Source organism: Phytophthora cinnamomi, assembly GCF_018691715.1.
Source record: "Phytophthora cinnamomi strain GKB4 chromosome Unknown Contig62, whole genome shotgun sequence".
Lineage (NCBI taxonomy): Eukaryota > Oomycota > Peronosporomycetes > Peronosporales > Peronosporaceae > Phytophthora > Phytophthora cinnamomi.
In genome coordinates, this window is record NW_027150995.1 from 643,364 (window position 1) to 665,262 (window position 21,899).

The window sequence follows — 21,899 nt, forward strand, 5'->3', positions numbered from 1 at the left end:
GCCCCGAGTGCATGCGAGTCGCGTTCGCGTCGTCGGCCACGACGTGCTGAAGGGGGAGTGCCCCAGACAGCGGAGACCATTACTGTACACGATAGTCGAGCGAGGTCGGGCTTGGAAGCACGATGCAAGTGCTGTGCCAGCGAGAAGAGGATCTTCTGCCCCGAGGTCCACGCGTTTTGCGACAGGGGAAAGCGCCAGGAAGCCACAATGTGTGCAGTGCCAGCACGACGATCGGCTCTGCCCGCGTGGGTCTCACGCTCGGGAGCAGCGCTGTCTGCCGCCGAGCCGAGAGCCGCTTGTCGCGCGGATAGTGCTGTCGGCCTTACAAGGCAGCGGGTGGGTTATCCCGGAGTGCGACGCGAAAAACACTCGCCCCCCCCCCCCCCAGCCGCATGCCGCGTGCAAGAGACGCATGCCGGAGTGTATCGGCCCGCGTTCGGTTCGCTACAAGTAAGACATGTAATAACGCTGCGGCACTGACAGCCGCTGTTCTCGTCAACGAGACATCTCGGCATTCACTTCAAGCTTCTCCGCCCATGCTCGGCCAGCTGTTCGGACAGGTGGACAGTCCCTCGGGCCAATGAAAGACGAGGAAAGCGAACATTCCGCTCGGTCAAACTTGATAATGTCAGAAAAGATATGGGCTCTGAAAAAGGTCTGCCCCGAAAAGTCAAATTTCTGAATGAAGATTTTTAATCGCGCACTGCGATAGAAACTCTGTTGCATAAAAACTGACATTTGGAAATTCTGAATTCTGGATTGTACCCATTTTCTCCGATTTCGGCAACGCTCACCTACGGCTCCCGCATCAAAACCGTAAATTCTCCCCGCCGCAGAACGGGTTGGCATACGGGTTCCGCCGGGTCTCGCGTGAACCCATATACAGATTTCGCCAGGTCGCGCAGCGACGGGCCCCCCGCCCGTCTCTACTCGGTTGAGCTACGACTCCCTCACCCTGGAGCTGCTGGAGTTCGTGGAGCAGTGCGCAATAAGCTCCGGCCCGGCCATTGAGGCTCCTTAGTGAGAAGGGGAGGAAGGGCCATGGGCAAGCACAGGAAGGCGCGGCCCGGGGCCGCGGGCGACGGCCCGCCGCCGCCCGTGGCGGCCGACAACAACGCGGAGGAGCTCGAGCAGAAGCAGCCCAAGCAGGGCCTGGGGGCGCAGGTGGAGGCGCTGGCGCGGCTGCTCATGGACGCCAACGCGCCCGCCGTGGGCGTGGACCTGCGCGGCCGCGTGACGGTCTGGAACCGGCGCATGGAGGACATCACGGGCTTCCACGGCGCGCGAGTGGTGGGCCGCCCCATCTCCGACTTCGTGTACGGCGCGCAGCGCAAGCGCGAGGTGCAGGCCGTCGTGGACGGCTGCCTGCGCGACAAGCGGCCCGTGCTGGAGCTGCGCGTGCCGCTGCTCACGACCACGGGCCGCAACGCCGAGGTGCTGACCAACATGACGCCGCTGCTGGCCGAGGACGGCGCGTGCGTGGGCGTCTACGGCGTGGGCCAGGACGTGACGGAGTGGGCCATCCAGGAGAAGCAGTACGCCACCGTCATGATGCAGGCCAACGCGCCCATCATCGAGCTGGACAAGGAGGGCAACATCACGGTCTGGAACTCCAAGACCGCCTCCATGACGGGCTACGCCAGCGTCGACATGGTGGGCGAGCCGCTGCTGCCCGTCGTGGACGAGAGCTTCCGCAAGATCGTGTCGGAGAAGATCGACCAGGCGCTCACGGGCATCCCCGGCGCCGACTTCGAGCTGCCGCTCGTGACGGCCAGAGGCTCCAGGGTGGAGATCGTGCTGTGTCTGACCCCGAGGTTCGACACGCTCGGGGCCGTCATGGGCGTCGTGGCCATCGGCCAGGACGTCACGGAGAGGAACACCAAGGAGATGGAGTACCGGAAGCTCATCGAGACGGCCAACGCGCCCATTTTCGGCGTGGATACCGAGGGCAGAGTCGTGATTTTCAACACGAAAGCAGCACAGATCAGCGAGTATTCGCCCGAGGAAGTGATGGGCATGGACCTGGTGGAGACGCTCATCTCCATGGACTTCCGATCCGAGGTGGCTGCAGTGTTTCAAAGGGCGTTCCAGGGAATTGAGACGGCCAATTTTGAGTTCCCGTTGGTCACCAAGACTGGCCGAAAAGTGGAGATCTTGCTGAATGCTACCCCGCGATATGACCACACAGGCCAGCTAGTGGGCGTCGTGGGAATCGGCCAGGATATCACGGATCGTATCATCCAGGAGAAGGAGTACAGCCGGCTGATCGACACTGCCAACGCCCCCATCTTCGGCGTGGACTGCAACTTTGAAGTGATTATTTGGAACAAAAAGGCGGCAGCAATCACCGACTACACAAACGAAGACACCATAGGTCAGAAGATCTTCAAGTTCATATCCGAGGATTATCGTGATGCAGTGGGCAAAGTTCTGTCAAAAGCAATGGAGGGAGAAGGCACGGCCAACTTTGACTTCCCACTAATCACGAAACACGGACACCGACTGGATATTCTGCTGAATGCAACACCGAAGTACGATCACTTTGGTAATATTAGCGGGGCTGTCGGAATCGGTCAGGATATCACAGATAGGCGAGCTCAAGAACAGGAATACACTCGCCTCATCGACACAGCTAATGCACCGATCTTTGGTGTAGATGCGAACGGTTGTGTGAACATTTGGAACCGTAAAGCTGCCGAAACAACTCAATACTCGAACGAAGAAGTACTAGGAGTGAACTTGGTTGAAAATTTCATCCCAGACGATTTCCAGGAGGCAGTGTGGACAGTTTTATCCCAAGCGCTAGAAGGTCAAGAAACCGCGAACTTCGAATTCCCGCTGATCACTAAGGATGGCCGCCGCGTAGAGATCCTGCTGAACGCCACGCCACGCTACAACGAAAAAAGTGTCATCATTGGCGTCGTAGGTATTGGGCAAGATATCACTATTCGTATGGCTCAAGAAAAAGAAACCAACCGCCTTATTCACTCGGCAAATGCTCCGATCTTCGGAGTAGACCAAGATGGTTTGGTGAACATTTGGAATACGAAGGTGGCGGAAATCACCCAGTTTTCGTCTGAAGAAGTGATGGGGAGGGATCTTGTAAATCGGTTTGTTGCCGAAGATCACCGAGAGTCAGTAGGTTTGTTGCTGCGGAAAGCTCTCCAAGGAGAGCCAACTGGAAATTTTGATTTCCCTCTTATCACCAAGACTGGACGGAGAGTTGAAATTCTTCTTAATGCGACACCGCGGTACGACGAGTTGGGTCAAATTTTTGGAGTGACAGGAATTGGCCAAGACATTACAGAGCGAATCGCCCAGGAACAGGAGTATATCCGCTTGATTGACACAGCTAATGCCCCCATTTTCGGTGTTGACTCTGAAGGCCGTGTGAATATTTGGAACAAGAAGGCCGCAGAGATCATGCAATACACGACGGCAGCTGTGATGGGCGAGAAACTGGTGGAGAAGTACATCACGAAAGACTACCAGGAGGCGGTTAGCAATGTGCTGTCGGAGGCGCTGAATGGTGTTGAAACAGCCAACTTCGAGTTCCCATTGATAACTAAGGCCGGTCGGCGTGTCGAAATCTTGCTGAATGCGACCCCACGATATAACGAGCATGGCGCTGTTATCGGCATGGTTGGTATCGGACAAGACATTACGGACCGTATCGCCCAGGAGCAGGAATACATGCGGCTCATAGACACAGCTAACGCTCCGATCTTCGGTGTTGACATCAACGGTCGAGTGAACATTTGGAACCGGAAGGCAGCAGAAACGACCCAATACATGAACGCGGAGGTCCTCGGCAAGGATTTGGTTGCTGAGTTTATTTCTGAGGAGTACAAGGTGCCTGTTAGAAGTGTGTTGGAAAAGGCTTTCGAGGGTGTGGAGACAGCAAACTTCGAGTTTCCTTTGATTACGAAAGCTGGTCGCCGTGTAGAAATCTTGCTAAATGCTACTCCTCGGTATAACGAGCAGGGTCAAGTCATGGGTATGGTGGGTATCGGTCAGGATATCACGGTGCGTATGGCCCAGGAGAAAGAAAAAAACCGAATGATTCACTCGGCCAATGCTCCGATCTTCGGCGTGGACCAGGACGGTTTGGTTAACATTTGGAACCTGAAGGTGGCGGAGGTTACGCAGTTCTCGTCGGAGGAAGTCATGGGACAAGATTTAGTGAACCGTTTCGTTGCAGAAGACCACCGAGAAGAAGTGATGTCAAACTTGCAGAAAGCTTTGAAGGGAGAGCCAACCGGAAATTTTGATTTCCCTCTTATCACCAAGACTGGACGGAGAGTTGAAATTCTTCTTAATGCGACACCGCGGTACGACGAGTTGGGTCGAATTTTTGGAGTGACAGGAATTGGCCAAGACATTACAGAGCGAATCGCCCAGGAACAGGAGTATATCCGCTTGATTGACACAGCTAATGCCCCCATTTTCGGTGTTGACTCTGAAGGCCGTGTGAATATTTGGAACAAGAAGGCCGCAGAGATCATGCAATACACGACGGCAGCTGTGATGGGCGAGAAACTGGTGGAGAAGTACATCACGAAAGACTACCAGGAGGCGGTTAGCAATGTGCTGTCGGAGGCGCTGAATGGTGTTGAAACAGCCAACTTCGAGTTCCCATTGATAACTAAGGCCGGTCGGCGTGTCGAAATCTTGCTGAATGCGACCCCACGATATAACGAGCATGGCGCTGTTATCGGCATGGTTGGTATCGGACAAGACATTACGGACCGTATCGCCCAGGAGCAGGAATACATGCGGCTCATAGACACAGCTAACGCTCCGATCTTTGGTGTTGACATCAACGGCCATGTCAATATCTGGAACCGAAAGGCTGCGCATATCATGCAATACACTACTGAAGACGTACTTGGCAAGGATTTGGTCGCGGAGTTTATCTCCAAAGAGTACAAGGTGCCTGTGCGCAGTGTGCTTGAGAAGGCTTTCGAAGGTGTGGAGACAGCAAACTTCGAGTTCCCGTTGATTACAAAGGCCGGTCGCCGTGTGGAGATTCTACTAAATGCCACACCGCGCTATAACGAGCACGGTGAAGTGATGGGAATGGTGGGTATCGGTCAGGATATCACGGAACGTATCGCCCAAGAACAAGAGCACAGTCGAATGATCGACACCGCCAACGCTCCGATCTTCGGTGTTGACATCAACGGCCACGTGAACATTTGGAACCGCAAGGCAGCTGACATCATGCAGTATACGAATGAGGATGTGCTAGGGAAAGACCTGGTTGCTGAGTTCATCTCGGAGGAGTACAAAGTGCCTGTGCGTAGTGTACTGGAGAAGGCGTTCGAAGGCGTTGAGACGGCAAACTTCGAGTTCCCACTCATTACGAAGGCAGGTCGCCGCGTGGAGATTCTTCTGAATGCTACTCCTCGATACAACGAACGTGGCGCTGTTATCGGTATGGTTGGTATCGGACAAGACATTACGGACCGTATCGCCCAGGAGCAGGAATACATGCGGCTCATAGACACAGCTAACGCTCCGATCTTTGGTGTTGACATCAACGGCCATGTGAATATCTGGAACCGAAAGGCTGCGCATATCATGCAATACACTACTGAAGACGTACTTGGCAAGGATTTGGTCGCGGAGTTTATCTCCAAAGAGTACAAGGTGCCTGTGCGCAGTGTGCTTGAGAAGGCTTTCGAAGGTGTGGAGACAGCAAACTTCGAGTTCCCGTTGATTACAAAGGCCGGTCGCCGTGTGGAGATTCTACTAAATGCCACACCGCGCTATAACGAGCACGGTGAAGTGATGGGAATGGTGGGTATCGGTCAGGATATCACGGAACGTATCGCCCAGGAGCAAGAGTACACACGCTTGATCGACACCGCCAACGCTCCGATCTTCGGTGTTGACATCAACGGCCACGTGAATATTTGGAACCGCAAGGCAGCTGACATCATGCAGTATACAAATGAGAATGTGCTAGGGAAGGACTTGGTGGCGGAGTTCATTTCAAACGAATACAAGGTGCCTGTGCGTAGTGTACTGGAGAAGGCGTTCGAAGGCGTTGAGACGGCAAACTTCGAGTTCCCACTCATTACGAAGGCAGGTCGCCGCGTGGAGATTCTTCTGAATGCTACTCCTCGATACAACGAACGTGGTGAGGTCATGGGAATGGTGGGTATCGGCCAGGATATTACAGAACGTATCGCTCAGGAGCAGGAGTACAGCCGTTTGATTGATACGGCCAATGCCCCGATTTTCGGTGTGGACATCAATGGCCACGTGAATATTTGGAACCGCAAGGCAGCTGACATTATGCAGTACACGAATGAGGATGTCCTCGGTAAGGATTTGGTGGCGGAGTTCATCTCGGAGGAGTACAAGGTGCCTGTGCGCAGTGTGCTTGAGAAGGCTTTCGAGGGTGTGGAGACGGCGAATTTTGAGTTCCCACTCATCACAAAGGCTGGTCGCCGTGTGGAGATTTTGTTGAACGCCACGCCTCGATACAATGAGCACGGTGAAGTGAAGGGTATGGTTGGCATTGGCCAGGACATTACGGAGCGTATTGCGCAGGAACAGGAGTATAGCCGTCTTATTGACACGGCTAATGCTCCAATCTTTGGTGTGGATATTAACGGCCAAGTGAATATTTGGAACCGAAAGGCGGCTGATATCATGCAGTACACGAATGAAGATGTGCTTGGTAAAGATTTGGTTGCTGAGTTCATTTCGAACGAGTATAAGGTGCCTGTTCGCAGTGTTTTGGAGAAGGCGTTTGAAGGTGTCGAAACGGCGAACTTCGAGTTTCCCTTGATCACGAAGGCCGGTCGTCGTGTGGAGATTTTACTGAATGCCACACCGCGCTACAATGAACGTGGTGAGGTCATGGGTATGGTTGGCATTGGTCAGGATATCACAGAACGTATCGCTCAGGAGCAGGAGTACACGCGTCTGATTGACACTGCTAACGCTCCGATCTTTGGCGTTGACGCTAATATTTGCATCAACATTTTCAACCGCAAAGCACAGCAGATTACAAATTTTTCGTACGACGAAGTGGTTGGTAAGAAGTACGTGGAAACATTTATTTCACCCGAGCACCAGGCGATTGTGTACGACATTATGTCTAAAGCCCTTGAAGGCAACGAAACAGCCAGTTTTGAAGTACCCGTGATTACTAAGACAGGTCGCAAGGTGAACATCCTGCTGAACGCAACAGCTCGCTTTGACCAACATGGACAGATCGTTGGTGTCGTGGGTATTGGCCAGGATATCACCGACCGTATCGCCCAGGAGCAAGAGTACACGAGGCTGATCGATTCTGCAAACGCCCCGATCTTTGGCGTGGATGTGAACGGCTGCGTGAATATCTGGAATAAAAAAGCTGCTGAAATCACGCAATACACACCGAATGACGTGATGGGCGAGAATCTGGTAGAGAAGTTCATTACGGAAGACTACCGCGAAGCAGTTCGTCTTGTCTTGTCAAAGGCGTGTGAAGGAACGGAGACCGCGAACTTCGAGTTCCCACTGATGACTAAAGCTGGTCGACGTGTGGAGATCCTGCTAAACGCCACGTCTCGCTTCAACGAGATCGGTGAGGTTATGGGCGTTGTGGGCATTGGCCAGGATATCACCGAGCGTATTGCCCAAGAGCAGGAGTACACGCGTCTGATCGATACTGCCAATGCCCCGATTTTTGGCGTTGACATCAACGGCCATGTCAATATCTGGAACCGAAAAGCAGCGGAAATTATGCAGTACACCACCGAAGACGTACTTGGCAAGGATTTGGTCGCGGAGTTTATCTCCAAAGAGTACAAAGTGCCTGTGCGCAGTGTGCTTGAGAAGGCTTTCGAAGGTGTGGAGACAGCAAACTTCGAGTTCCCGTTGATTACAAAGGCCGGTCGCCGTGTGGAGATTCTACTAAATGCCACACCGCGCTATAACGAGCACGGTGAAGTGATGGGAATGGTGGGTATCGGTCAGGATATCACGGAACGTATCGCCCAGGAGCAAGAGTACACACGCTTGATCGACACCGCCAACGCTCCGATCTTCGGTGTTGACATCAACGGTCACGTGAATATTTGGAACCGCAAGGCAGCTGACATCATGCAGTATACAAATGAGAATGTGCTAGGGAAGGACTTGGTGGCGGAGTTCATTTCAAACGAATACAAGGTGCCTGTGCGTAGTGTACTGGAGAAGGCGTTCGAAGGCGTTGAGACGGCAAACTTCGAGTTCCCACTCATTACGAAGGCAGGTCGCCGCGTGGAGATTCTTCTGAATGCTACTCCTCGATACAACGAACGTGGTGAGGTCATGGGAATGGTGGGTATCGGCCAGGATATTACAGAACGTATCGCTCAGGAGCAGGAGTACAGCCGTTTGATTGATACGGCCAATGCCCCGATTTTCGGTGTGGACATCAATGGCCACGTGAATATTTGGAACCGCAAGGCAGCTGACATCATGCAGTATACAAATGAGAATGTGCTAGGGAAGGACTTGGTGGCGGAGTTCATCTCGGAGGAGTACAAGGTGCCTGTGCGTAGTGTACTGGAGAAGGCGTTCGAAGGCGTTGAGACGGCAAACTTCGAGTTCCCACTCATTACGAAGGCAGGTCGCCGCGTGGAGATTCTTCTGAATGCTACTCCTCGATACAACGAACGTGGTGAGGTCATGGGAATGGTGGGTATCGGCCAGGATATCACGGAACGTATCGCTCAGGAGCAAGAGTACAGCCGTTTGATTGATACGGCCAATGCCCCGATTTTCGGTGTGGACATCAATGGCCACGTGAATATTTGGAACCGCAAGGCAGCTGACATCATGCAGTATACAAATGAGAATGTGCTAGGGAAGGACCTGGTTGCTGAGTTCATTTCAAACGAATACAAGGTGCCTGTGCGTAGTGTACTGGAGAAGGCGTTCGAAGGCGTTGAGACGGCAAACTTCGAGTTCCCACTCATTACGAAGGCAGGTCGCCGCGTGGAGATTCTTCTGAATGCTACTCCTCGATACAACGAACGTGGTGAGGTCATGGGAATGGTGGGTATCGGCCAGGATATTACAGAACGTATCGCTCAGGAGCAGGAGTACAGCCGTTTGATTGATACGGCCAATGCCCCGATTTTCGGTGTGGACATCAATGGCCACGTGAATATTTGGAACCGCAAGGCCGCCGACATTATGCAGTACACGAATGAGGATGTCCTCGGTAAGGATTTGGTGGCGGAGTTCATCTCGGAGGAGTACAAGGTGCCTGTGCGCAGTGTGCTTGAGAAGGCTTTCGAGGGTGTGGAGACGGCGAATTTTGAGTTCCCACTCATCACAAAGGCTGGTCGCCGTGTGGAGATTTTGTTGAACGCCACGCCTCGATACAATGAGCACGGTGAAGTGAAGGGTATGGTTGGCATTGGCCAAGACATTACGGAGCGTATTGCGCAGGAACAGGAGTATAGCCGTCTTATTGACACGGCTAATGCTCCAATCTTTGGTGTGGATATTAACGGCCAAGTGAATATTTGGAACCGAAAGGCGGCTGATATCATGCAGTACACGAATGAAGATGTGCTTGGTAAAGATTTGGTTGCTGAGTTCATTTCGAACGAGTATAAGGTGCCTGTTCGCAGTGTTTTGGAGAAGGCGTTTGAAGGTGTCGAAACGGCGAACTTCGAGTTTCCCTTGATCACGAAGGCCGGTCGTCGTGTGGAGATTTTACTGAATGCCACACCGCGCTACAATGAACGTGGTGAGGTCATGGGTATGGTTGGCATTGGTCAGGATATCACAGAACGTATCGCTCAGGAGCAGGAATACAGCCGTTTGATTGACACCGCTAACGCTCCGATTTTTGGTGTCGATGCCAATATGCGAATCAATATCTTCAATCGTAAGGCACAGCAGACCACAAACTTTTCTGTGGAAGAAGTTGTCGGCGAGAATGTCGACACAATTATTTCTCCTGAGTTCAAATCAATGACATTCGACATCATGTGCAAAGCATTGCAAGGTAACGAAACTGCTAGCTTTGAGTTGGCTCTGGAAACGAAGACAGGTCGCAAGGTGAATATCCTGCTGAACGCAACAGCTCGCTTTGACCAACATGGACAGATCGTTGGTGTCGTGGGTATTGGCCAGGATATCACCGACCGTATCGCCCAGGAGCAAGAGTACACGAGGCTGATCGATTCTGCAAACGCCCCGATCTTTGGCGTGGATGTGAACGGCTGCGTGAATATCTGGAATAAAAAAGCTGCTGAAATCACGCAATACACACCGAATGACGTGATGGGCGAGAATCTGGTAGAGAAGTTCATTACGGAAGACTACCGCGAAGCAGTTCGTCTTGTCTTGTCAAAGGCGTGTGAAGGAACGGAGACCGCGAACTTCGAGTTCCCACTGATGACTAAAGCTGGTCGACGTGTGGAGATCCTGCTAAACGCCACGTCTCGCTTCAACGAGATCGGTGAGGTTATGGGCGTTGTGGGCATTGGCCAGGATATCACCGAGCGTATTGCCCAAGAGCAGGAGTACACGCGTCTGATCGATACTGCCAATGCCCCGATTTTTGGCGTTGACATCAACGGCCATGTCAATATCTGGAACCGAAAAGCAGCGGAAATTATGCAGTACACCACCGAAGACGTACTTGGCAAGGATTTGGTCGCGGAGTTTATCTCCAAAGAGTACAAAGTGCCTGTGCGCAGTGTGCTTGAGAAGGCTTTCGAAGGTGTGGAGACAGCAAACTTCGAGTTCCCGTTGATTACAAAGGCCGGTCGCCGTGTGGAGATTCTACTAAATGCCACACCGCGCTATAACGAGCACGGTGAAGTGATGGGAATGGTGGGTATCGGTCAGGATATCACGGAACGTATCGCCCAGGAGCAAGAGTACACACGCTTGATCGACACCGCCAACGCTCCGATCTTCGGTGTTGACATCAACGGCCACGTGAATATTTGGAACCGCAAGGCAGCTGACATCATGCAGTATACAAATGAGAATGTGCTAGGGAAGGACTTGGTGGCGGAGTTCATTTCAAACGAATACAAGGTGCCTGTGCGTAGTGTACTGGAGAAGGCGTTCGAAGGCGTTGAGACGGCAAACTTCGAGTTCCCACTCATTACGAAGGCAGGTCGCCGCGTGGAGATTCTTCTGAATGCTACTCCTCGATACAACGAACGTGGTGAGGTCATGGGAATGGTGGGTATCGGCCAGGATATTACAGAACGTATCGCTCAGGAGCAGGAGTACAGCCGTTTGATTGATACGGCCAATGCCCCGATTTTCGGTGTGGACATCAATGGCCACGTGAATATTTGGAACCGCAAGGCCGCCGACATTATGCAGTACACGAATGAGGATGTCCTCGGTAAGGATTTGGTGGCGGAGTTCATCTCGGAGGAGTACAAGGTGCCTGTGCGCAGTGTGCTTGAGAAGGCTTTCGAGGGTGTGGAGACGGCGAATTTTGAGTTCCCACTCATCACAAAGGCTGGTCGCCGTGTGGAGATTTTGTTGAACGCCACGCCTCGATACAATGAGCACGGTGAAGTGAAGGGTATGGTTGGCATTGGCCAGGACATTACGGAGCGTATTGCGCAGGAACAGGAGTATAGCCGTCTTATTGACACGGCTAATGCTCCAATCTTCGGTGTCGATGCCAATATGTGCGTCAATATCTGGAACAGGAAAGCGGCACAGATCACCAATTACTCAATTGAGGAAGTCATGGGTGAGAATCTGGTCGAAACCTTTATTTCACCGGAGTTCCGCCCTATTGTGGCTGAGGTGTTGTCTCAAGCACTCACTGGAGTTGAGACTGCGAATTTTGAATTCCCTCTGATTACGCGACCTGGTACAAGAATCGAGATTTTGCTGAACGCAACACCTCGTTACGACTCTAATGGCAGCATTGTTGGCGTTGTCGGCATCGGTCAAGACATCACAGATCGCATCGCTCAGGAGCACGAGTACTTCCGACTGATTGATACTGCAAACGCCCCAATTTTCGGTATTGATACTAATGGTCGTATCAACGAGTGGAACCAGAAAATCGAGGAGATCACAGGCTACCACAAGTCGAGCGTGCTCGGCCTGTCGTTGGTGCATACCTTCGTCACGCCGGAGTGCAGGCAACAAGTTCGCCAACTACTGAACCAGGCGTTGATTGGTATTGACGTTGGTGAGATGGAGCTTCCCATGACGACGAAGCGTGGCGTGTTCCTGCTACTACTTGTGAACGCTTCGAGCAAAAAGGATATGCATGGAAACATTCGTGGTGTGATTGGCGTTGGACAAGATTACACCGCGAGAAAGCACATGGAGGCTGCTAAGGTGAACTTTTTGGCGTCATTCAGCCACGAGTTGAGAACGCCGTTGAATGGTGTGCTTGGAATGCTGGAGTTGCTGAAGGAGCAACCCCTTGACAAGTCAATTGAGAGATATGTGCACATGGCGTACGTATCGGGCTCGCTGCTGCTAAACCTGATTAACGACATTTTGGATCTGTCGAAGATTGAGGCTGGACACCTTGAAATCACGACAGCTCCCTTCCAGATGCACGATTTGCTTGAGTATTCGATTGAGATCTTCAAGTTCAAGGCTCGGGAACGCAGTCTCAAACTTGAGCTCAAGAGTGGTGACAATGTGCCGAAGGCTGTGATTGGTGATGTTGTGCGTCTGCGCCAAGTTCTGCTGAATCTACTGTCAAACGCTATCAAGTTCACCAATGAAGGCTCTATTACGGTTGCGTGCAGCGTGGTCAATTCCCCAGACCTGCCACCACAATTCAGGAAGCTTCTGTTCCAAGTTATCGACACCGGAATCGGTATGGATGCTGAAGAGAAGATGCGTCTCTTTTCTTTGTTTACGAAACTGGAGCGAACTCGGCAAAACAACCCCACTGGCTCTGGTCTGGGTCTTGCAATTTGTAAGCAGCTTGCCGAGCTCATGGATGGGTCTATCGACGTCGACAGTGAGCTCGGCGTTGGCAGCAACTTTTTCTTTACAGTGGTTGTGAGATTGATCGATGAGGTTGACCCCAAGCATGCGTACTACGCGTCTGAAGACTTCCTCGATCCTTCATTGCCGATGCCGTCGGATGGTTCAACGCGCACAGGAGAAAATAGTGATAATGCATCGGTACGAGTTGAGATTCCGACCCAGGCGCGCATTCTGGTCGTCGAGGACAACGAGTTCAATTGGGAAGTCGTGAAGTGTTTCTTGCAGCAAGATGACCACCTGTTGCAATGGGAGGTCAACGGCCGCGATGCCGTGAAGGCCTACAGCGAAAACCACGCAGAGTTCGACTTGATTTTCATGGATTGCGAAATGCCCATCATGGATGGATATACTGCGACCGCGACAATTCGCGAGTTCGAACATGAGTTTAACCTTCCCCGAATCCCGATTCTTGGACTAACTGCGTATGCAATGAGTGGTGACCGACAAAAGTGTCTGGACTGTGGCATGGACGAGTTTATGGTGAAACCCATCTCGAAGCTCAGTCTTCGTAAAGCTATCCGACAGTGGATGCGCATTCGCTATCTTGGCCAGCAAAATGCAGCTCTCGCACACATTCCAGGCGCCGTGGAACATCCGTCTTCAGCATTGCAAAATGGATTAAAGACCACCGTGAGGAGCCCAGTACGGATCGCGATGGCACCACCAGGTGCCCCAACTCCGATGCCATCGTTCGAAAATGATCTTGAGGATGTTACGCTCATGGATGCAGCGTCTACTGCGCGCCTTGCTCCTGCGTCTCGCCACATGCAACAACTGGATCTAGCACAGGCTATCTCGAATTTGGAGCTTGATGACCCCATGTCCATTGGCCTGCAAAGCGGTCGAGCCACCCGGACCGCCACGCCCACGACATCGATCTTTAGCCTTGGACCTTCCGTGAACAACAACGTATCCCGACAAACGAGCTCGAACGATTTGCCGGATCTGCTCCGGTTGTCGAGGAATACGAGCGGCGCATCAACTGTGAGCCCGCCGGAGCAGGAAAACCAAACGTCTGAGACATCAGCTACCTTGCCTTATATCAAGGCACCATTCGCTGGGGTAACTATCCCAGCCCCATCTGGACAGCGCTCGTCGTTGCCCACAAATCCGACTATTTGGAGTCACCCCCCTTTCAACAAGAAGGATCTGCCAACAGAACGACCGCAATCCTGGTCTGGCCTGGTGCCTAAGAAGAAGGTCAGCTTCCACGAGGAACTCGGATCGACTCATCCCAGCCGTGGGGGACACAGCAGCAGCAGTGGCAGTGGGATGCCCTCTGTGCTGGAGCGCATGGAAACTGGTAGCTCGGTTGAAGATGAGCCCCCAGCTGTGACTACTGCTGGTCAGGGTGAGTCTGCAGTGTCTCACTCAATCGACCCCATGAGCATCGAGATTCCTGAAGGAGACCCAGTGAATTTCTCGGTGGGTGTGGATCAGTGCGGCGGTCATGAGGAGCTTTTCATGACCCTTTTGGAGAAGTTTGCCACCACGTCAGAGGCTATCACATTGCGGGTCGTCCAAGCTCACGAGAGCAACGATTTCGTGACTGCTCGCCGCGAGGCTCATTCGCTAAAGGGGTCGTCAGCTTACGTCGCCGCTCTTCGTTTGTCCAAGTGTGCGTTCCGCGTCCAGGTTGCGTACGAACACCTGATGGCTCAACAGGCGAGCGGCGAGGGCTCTGATACTCTCGCTGCGAAAGAGATCGTGGACGACTCAGTCAAGTTGCTCACCAAGGAGCAGCGACTTTTGCGTGGATACCTCCGACGCAACTTCGAATTCAAATCTCCTGCGGGATCATCGCAGGCACCGACTGGAGTTCAGCCCGACAACCAAGACAAACCAACCGGCCCATGCTGCGTTATGTGAAAACAAGACTTAGCTTGATGTGCGTCGACGAGTAAGTTTAATTAATAAAATACAGCTTTCACGTGAAACTCCTTCTCACACACTAGCTCACCAGTATAGATAGCAGAACAGGAAGAGCACAATGTCGAGGCGACGCATGAGCGATGGGAATGGGGACAAGTTGACGGGGCTGTTCGGTGCCACTTCACTGAGCTTGGGCAACAACGATGACAACCAGGACAGCAGCCGGCCCAGCGCGCTGCGAGTCAAGATCATCTCGATGGGGGAGAGCGGCGTAGGCAAGAGCTGCGTGATCAAACGCTACTGCGAGGAGAAGTTCGTGAGCAAGTACATCTCCACAATCGGCATCGACTACGGCGTGAAGCCGGTGATGGTCAATGGAGCGGAGGTGCGCGTGAACTTCTGGGATCTCTCGGGGCTGCCAGAGTATCTGGAGGTCCGGAACGAGTTCTACAAGGACACCCAAGGAGGCATTCTCATGTTCGACGTGTCTTCACGACGGAGCTTCGAGTCCCTCGACAGTTGGCTGCGTGAGGCCGCCAAGTTTGGCGCAGGGAAGTTCCCTTGCATCCTGTGTGGGAACAAAGTCGACCGTCCACGTGTCGTCTCTGAAGACGAGGCCAAGGCTTACGCCCAGGCGAAGGGGTTCGAGTACTTTGAGACGTCTGCGTGCACTGGGATGAGTATCACGGAGGCATTCCACTCGCTGTTCAGGACTGTCGTCAAACACGTGACACGTTAAAGGATGGGGGTTGTGAAACAATGAATGCTTATCAGTCCTGCTTTCAGCGAGGAGTATTATTCGTCACTGACAAGCCTTACTGCTTAGACTGCATTTGTTGTGGATTTTGAACTACCAGTACGAGACGATTTCATCTGAACAGGAAAACAATCGTTTCAACTAGCTAGTTCTGCCCTCCCGTGTTCATATCGTGGATAGTGCTCTGTATCGCAGCGTTAGAACTACGGCTAGTAGAGGTAAACGCTGTAGGCCGTAGTCACGCAAAACAAGCTGTCCTGTAATACACAATTCCATCGAACAACGCATTGGTGAGTAAGATGCATGCCATCCGTAGGTCCACTTTTCTACGTGCACAAACGTTTGAAAAGGTTTCGGAGGCATAGCAGTCCGTCTCCGCGTCCCAGAAGCACCGACACCCCATCCTAGATCATTGCAAAACTCATTTGTCACGCGATTTCATCCGCCCGGCCTCAGTGACTGCTAAGCTCTCACCGCACACCCTCTCCTCGCTGCTCGCCAATGACAACTTGCACCACGTACTTGAAACGAGGGAAGTTGCATTCTGTCGAAGCACGAGGCACAACAACAAACGCCCAGTAATATCAATACCCAGCACGAGAGACCGAGTGCACAACATCGATCGACCTTTAAGCTTCATCTTGACAGCGTCGGCGATCTCCTTGGTCAGTGCCGCCGCTCGATCCGACTGGTAGTTTGCATTGTCCAGCTTCTCCGTCAGGACTTGCCCGATCACCTGCTTCATCTTGGTCGTCGTGGGCTTGACCTTCGGGTTCAGCTGCAGCGCTCTCGATCCTTCGGGCGGCGCCACCATCGCAGCAGTATCTCTCACAGGCGAGGAGTGACACAATGGAGCTGTCAGGTCGCGCCGCTTCAAGATCCACGTCACTCTGGTCTGGCGCCTTGTCCCTCGTGACAGTAACACTCGATCGAGGTCTCCATTATCAGCGCTGACCAGCATGGCGGACCTGCTCCCGTGCCTCGTGTGCGACGAGCCGCTGCCCGCGGACCCCACGGCGCGCTGCTTGACCGACTGCTCGCACGAGTTCTGCCTCTCGTGCCTGTGCCGCCAATTGGCCGCCAACAAGAACCGGTGTCCTGGATGCCACGCGCAGGTCAAGCGGGTGACGCAGCTGCTGCCCCAAGGCGACGACGCCCCCAAGCCCGCCTTCGTGCGCTTCTGCAATGCCGTCTACGCCCTCAACGTGTCCATCTGGGCGGTGGATGACCCCGCCAAAGTCCTGGCCGGCCTCTTCAACTTGCAGCACGCGCGGCTGATCCACCAGGGCAAACTGCTCAAGCGAGGAGACGTCTGGCCTGGCTCGGTGGTGCAGCTCTTCGGGACTCAGAAGGGGGCGCTGCAGACGGCGGCGGCGGGCAACTACTTGACGTGGCTCAGTCGCGAGTGGCTGCAGCGGGCCAAGCAGGTCGTGTGCTTCCCGTTCAGCATCCTCTACGACTTCTTCCGGTCTCTGTTTGGCAACGTGGAAGAGCAGCAACAGAGAGGTCAGAGAGGATACGCGCAAGTACCTACAAGTGACGCCACCACAGCCTCCAGCTTCCGCGAGCCAGGGCGCGTGCCGAGTCCAGACCATACTGCGTTGCTGTAGGAGCACAGAGAGGGGTAAACGTTGTCGTCTGACTGCAAAGCTCTAATATCGTGTTGCGTCTACCTACTCCTCTCTACATGCGGTCGTAGCCAACGCTTCCGTGCTCCAGCGCTACCAATAGCTTCTCCTTGAGAACAGCACTCGTGGGATAGTCCGGGAGGATCAAGCGGCGGTCACAGGTATTGGCCATGGGGCAGAAGCTCGCTTGCATCCGCGTGTCCACGTCAATGTACCAGCATGCAGTGTCCGCATTCATGGAGCGATACTTGGAGTCGAAGCCAAAAATGGGAGGTAATGGCGAGCCTGACCAGAAGGTAAGTAGCTTCGAGCGGGTCTCCTGGTCGAAGCTCTCGGCGATTTCCCAGAAGTGCTGGATAACCCCGCACGACGGTGCCATTCCTCGCGAATACACCACACTTTTCTTCAGTCCTTCGAAATCGATCGTGCGCTCACCACGCACCAAGCGACGCAGTTCCTCAGGTCGGAAAAGCTTCAGGTCCGATTTCACGATCGTATCGGTAAAGCCGTCGCGCATTTTCTGGTAGTAGATCAGTCCGTTACCGAAGAAGTACTGCTGGGCACGCAGCATGACGTACTGTGCCTTGTTGGCGTTCGTCACCTCCACATCGCCCATTCCCTTTTGAAGCTCCATTTCCATTGTTGTAGTTACGGAGGACGCCGAGTCAGCCTCTGCAGTCGCTGTTGCGGATTCCTCACGCTGCTCCTTCTGCTTAGCTGCTTCCTCGTCGACCAGCACAACGTCCATGGTGTATTCAAACCGCATATCCAGCGGTTCTACATCAAAATCGTGATCCAGCACGAATTGAAGACTGCGCTTGAACACGTCGCTGTTTTCGCAGTAGTCTTCCCATGATAACGAGCCGTCTCGCATCATGAATCGCCAGAACACCAAAGGAAAGTCAGCAGCAAGTGGCTGGTGGTTGCGAATCGCCAAACCCATCAGGCGGCCAATGCAAAGATACGCCTTTTTGAGAGCATCCACCTCGCTGGAATCCACGATCAAATCACTTTTCGTAAGACTCAAGCTTTTCTCTTTGCGCTTGGCGTCAAGAACATGTTTGCTGACGTACGCCGGTCGCGGCGCAATCGTAAGTACACCGCGCCTCTGCTTGTCCACAAAGTCAAACAAGGGGAACAGCTCGGCAAAGCCGCCACTGCCCGGTCGGCTACGCTTCGATCGATTCCCTTTCTCATTGTCGTTGCGCTTCTTGTTAGAGCTGCCATCTTTGGGACTTTGTTGCCGAGCAAGCTGGAGCCATTGCGCCCCAATCTCGAGGACGTGGGGTGCTGGCTGAGCTGCGGAACCATGGGTTTGAGCGCCAATGGTCGAGAAGAAATACCTCTGGACGATCTGGAAAAACTCGCGGGTCACACCAACACCCACGCCCGGTTCATTGACTAGGGTAATGTTCATTTCACCCTTCAGGTTGCTCGCCGACGTACTGAGAATTTGCTGGAGAATGAAGTCCACATAATTTGCCTCAGACGCGCGACTGATAGACACGGATACTGACCCGTTGCGTTCTTCAGCCAGCATGGCGAGATAATCTACTTTGTGCTCAAGACGGATAAGGCCCGGAATCGACGCAAAGGAATACAAGTCCATGCCCAGCACCTTGGGGTCGGATCGGATAAGCACATCCACACTGCCCTTCAGTGGGGTAATTTTGTCGATAAAAGTGCTGGGGATCGGGAACGACGTTGCAATCTTACGCAGGAGCTGTGTTTGCTCCGCCACGAACATCTTGATATGCTTCTTCTTTGCTTCTTGCTTGACAAATCGATTCATGATCTAACAAACACATAAAATGACGACCATCATGCATTAGTCCACACACAGAGACCATTTTAGGATGCTAATTGTCACAGCCGTACCGCAAACAGCTTCGCTAGTGCGGCATTTTCATCGGAGACGAAGGCAGCCTCTAGCTGCTCGAACACTTGTAGAAGGTGGAGAAGAAGCGTAAATCGCTGTGGCGTTGCGATGGCATCGTCTAGGCTTCCCAGCGCAGCATTCACCAAAGGCCACAGCTGTTTGATGGGCTTGATCGCTTGCTGGAAACTTGCAGTGATGCCCAAGGCCTTCGTATCACCTTCAATACGAATAGCTCGAGCATACGGTGCGAAAAACTGGAGGAAGAGCTCAACCAGCGAAATAAGCAGATGAAACTCGATTTCTTCATCGTAGCTTTCATCGTCTTCGATGTCCGTCCGGTCAAAAATGCAGAAAGCAAGCTTGGTTCCTACAGATAGAACGCCGACACGATATGATTAGACCGGCTCGAATCTTCCATCATGCGCCTAATGAAAACTAACCTGAACGGCAGAGCATATCGGTAATACGTTCGAAAAACTTCAGCTGGCCGCATTCTTCCATGACAGGTTGCTTGTCGGCAGCGAGAGGAGACCCGCCAGCGTAAGGATCCACCAAATGCATCAAAATAAGAGTCCACACCTTCACACGCTTTGAAAGACTGTTGTAGGTCAGCATTCCGTTCAAGACCATTTTGAACGCTTCGTGAGATAATTTCAGCGTTTGTGGCACGCTTTGCTTCTCTTCTTCATCTCCTTGAACGGCAGCCTTTACTTCGAGATCATCGCTCGACTTTTTATCGAGCGCTTGACGCCAGAGAGACTGGTATTCCTTCGCATTCTTCACGGATAGCGGATACACGGATGCCACGGTGTACATCAGTCCATCCATATACACAGCCTTTTCCTTCTGTGTATCCGCCATCTCAGCAATCTACGCAGCACAAACCAACAATGGCATCCATTAAACCCCGCTAGTATTCTTTCCACCCACACTCAACTTTCGGGTATGTACCTCGTTAAGAATCGGCACCAGACCCACTTCCGCAAGCACCAGCGCTTTGATGTAGAGACCTCGAACGCCTTGATCCCCCTTTCGCGAGAAAACGGCGCCCACTCCTGTACATACCACCAGCAATAAAAAATAAATAAATAAACACACCCCATTAAACACCACACCTTTGCCATCCCATCATTTCCGCCACTCACCCGCACTCTTCACCAACTCGAGGACAGTTCGTGTCACGTGGAAAGCTTCCACCGCGCGATCCGGCCGCGACCGAGTGAACGTCTGCTTGTCTGTAGCAAAAAAAAAGCAAAAAAAACATAACCCCCAGTCAGCCAACACCCCGCAAAGAATCTCCCACCACCCCACTCCTACCCGCTTCACTCTGCTGCTCATGTCCGTCCTCCTCCTCTCCTTTTTGCTCCCCAGCTCCGTCCTCGTCCTGCTTCTTCTGCCTCTTCCTGCCGTGCCGTCCCCTGCCTCTGCCCTTGCCTCTGCCCGCGTCCGCCTCGGGCCGCGGCGGCTCACAGAACTGCAGCGACCTGGCCTGGAAGGCGTTGAGCTCCACCACGTGCAGCGCCGAGTGGTCGGCCGCGTTCCTCGCGCTCAGGTCGGCGCCGAAGTCGCGCAGCAGGCGCAGCGCCTGCCAGTTGCCCAGCCCCGCGGCCACGTGCACCAGGCTGTGCAGCTTGTCGGGCCGCGCGGCCAGCAGCGCCTGGAGCTGGCCGCGCCGCTGCGCGTGGTCCAGCAGCTGCCGGAGGATCTGCAGCGCCGCGTCGGCCTGCGCGGCCGCGCGGCCGTTGGCCACGCAGAAGAGCAGGCACACGGAGGCGGCGTTCACGCGCGCGAAGGGCCGCAGCAGGTCCACGGGCTGGTGCGTGTGCGCCAGCAGCAGCGCCACCAGCTCGGGCGCCAGCGCCATGCACGCGGCCACCAGCGGCGTGAGCCCCACGCGGTTGGCGGCGCGGTTGCTGCTGGCCACGTTGGCGGCGGCGCGCGGCGCGGCCAGCAGCGCCGCCGCCATGTCCAGGCGCGCGAAGCGACAGGCCTCCACTAGCGGCGCGTCGCCCGCGGGCGAGCGGCGGTTCACGTCCAGCTCGGGCGTCTGCAGCAGCGACGAGAGCGCGGCCAGGTCGTCGCGGCGGATGGCGGCCACGAGCTGCGCCGCGGCGGACGGCTCGGCCTTGGCGGCGCTGCTGGTGGAGGTGGCGGTGGCGGCGGAGGAGGAGGTGGGCTTGGCGCGGGGGCGGCGCGGCCGGCGGCGGCCGCGCGCGGAGGTCGAGGCCGAGGCCATGGCTGATGCGGTCGCTCTTGTTCGCGTTGGGAAAGATTGACCAGATGATGCGCGGAATCAGGGTTTGTAGCGCCAGAAATTTGGCAGAGTTACAGAATCAGGGAAGGGTCTGATTTGGAACTGATGGAAGCTGGATTAGTAACTAGATCTGTCCACGTTCATGATCACGGGTGCTCATGCGCGTGGCCCCGCTTCATTACAGACGAATACAGGCAGGTGCACTTGCAGTTTCCGTTCAAAGTGGCCAGGCTGGCTGCCAACGTTTACTAGCAGTTCCAAGCGTAGCAAGCCCGCGCGTCGTGTTCTCCAGCGCAAAGGTGCTCAAGCCAAGTACATTGTTGCTGCCAGCATGGCAGCCCCTATTGTTGTAGTTTTGTGTCGCGCAAGTATGTAGTGTATTCTTTCGCGGGCGCCCGTCGACTAAAACGCGTTTTCTGCGGAGGAATACGTCGTTGTCGTCGTCGTGACGATACTCAACCGAGCCCAGTCATGAATGACAGCCGGCTAGCCAGCTTGCTGCCTGTATGT

General features: G+C 53.9%; 5 protein-coding genes across 6 annotated transcripts; 3 read left to right on the top strand and 2 right to left on the bottom strand.

Annotated features, from left to right (window-relative positions):
- Positions 1-1,041: 1,041 nt before the first annotated feature.
- IUM83_06901 lies at positions 1,042-14,868 on the top strand (the record flags this gene model as incomplete). 2 transcript variants are annotated; one of them, XM_067931142.1, is made up of 2 exons in its annotated part: positions 1,042-9,252; positions 9,613-14,868. In XM_067931142.1, 2 exons carry the CDS (start codon positions 1,042-1,044, stop codon positions 14,866-14,868), a joined length of 13,467 nt encoding a protein of 4,488 aa, XP_067787194.1. The 2 variants fall into 2 exon arrangements, with proteins under 2 accessions (XP_067787194.1, XP_067787195.1); XM_067931143.1 differs by having other exon boundaries at positions 1,042-14,868.
- Positions 14,869-15,004: 136 nt separating this feature from the next.
- On the top strand, positions 15,005-15,610 carry IUM83_06902 (putative ras family GTPase; the record flags this gene model as incomplete). The annotated part of the gene is made up of 1 exon (XM_067931144.1): positions 15,005-15,610. The coding sequence occupies one exon, from the start codon at positions 15,005-15,007 to the stop codon at positions 15,608-15,610; it is 606 nt and encodes a 201-aa protein (XP_067787175.1).
- A 227-nt stretch (positions 15,611-15,837) lies between these two features.
- Positions 15,838-16,442, bottom strand: IUM83_06903 (tctex1 domain-containing protein 2; the record flags this gene model as incomplete). The annotated part of the gene is made up of 4 exons (XM_067931145.1): positions 15,838-15,885; positions 15,969-16,032; positions 16,103-16,172; positions 16,256-16,442. 4 exons carry the CDS (start codon positions 16,440-16,442, stop codon positions 15,838-15,840), a joined length of 369 nt encoding a protein of 122 aa, XP_067787174.1.
- A 145-nt stretch (positions 16,443-16,587) lies between these two features.
- On the top strand, positions 16,588-17,238 carry IUM83_06904 (uncharacterized protein; the record flags this gene model as incomplete). The annotated part of the gene is made up of 1 exon (XM_067931146.1): positions 16,588-17,238. One exon carries the CDS (start codon positions 16,588-16,590, stop codon positions 17,236-17,238), a length of 651 nt encoding a protein of 216 aa, XP_067787191.1.
- A 73-nt stretch (positions 17,239-17,311) lies between these two features.
- On the bottom strand, positions 17,312-21,371 carry IUM83_06905 (E3 ubiquitin-protein ligase hulA; the record flags this gene model as incomplete). The annotated part of the gene is made up of 6 exons (XM_067931147.1): positions 17,312-19,051; positions 19,135-19,502; positions 19,576-20,005; positions 20,087-20,190; positions 20,281-20,370; positions 20,453-21,371. The coding sequence occupies 6 exons, from the start codon at positions 21,369-21,371 to the stop codon at positions 17,312-17,314; spliced, it is 3,651 nt and encodes a 1,216-aa protein (XP_067787051.1).
- Between the last annotated feature and the right edge of the window lie 528 nt (positions 21,372-21,899).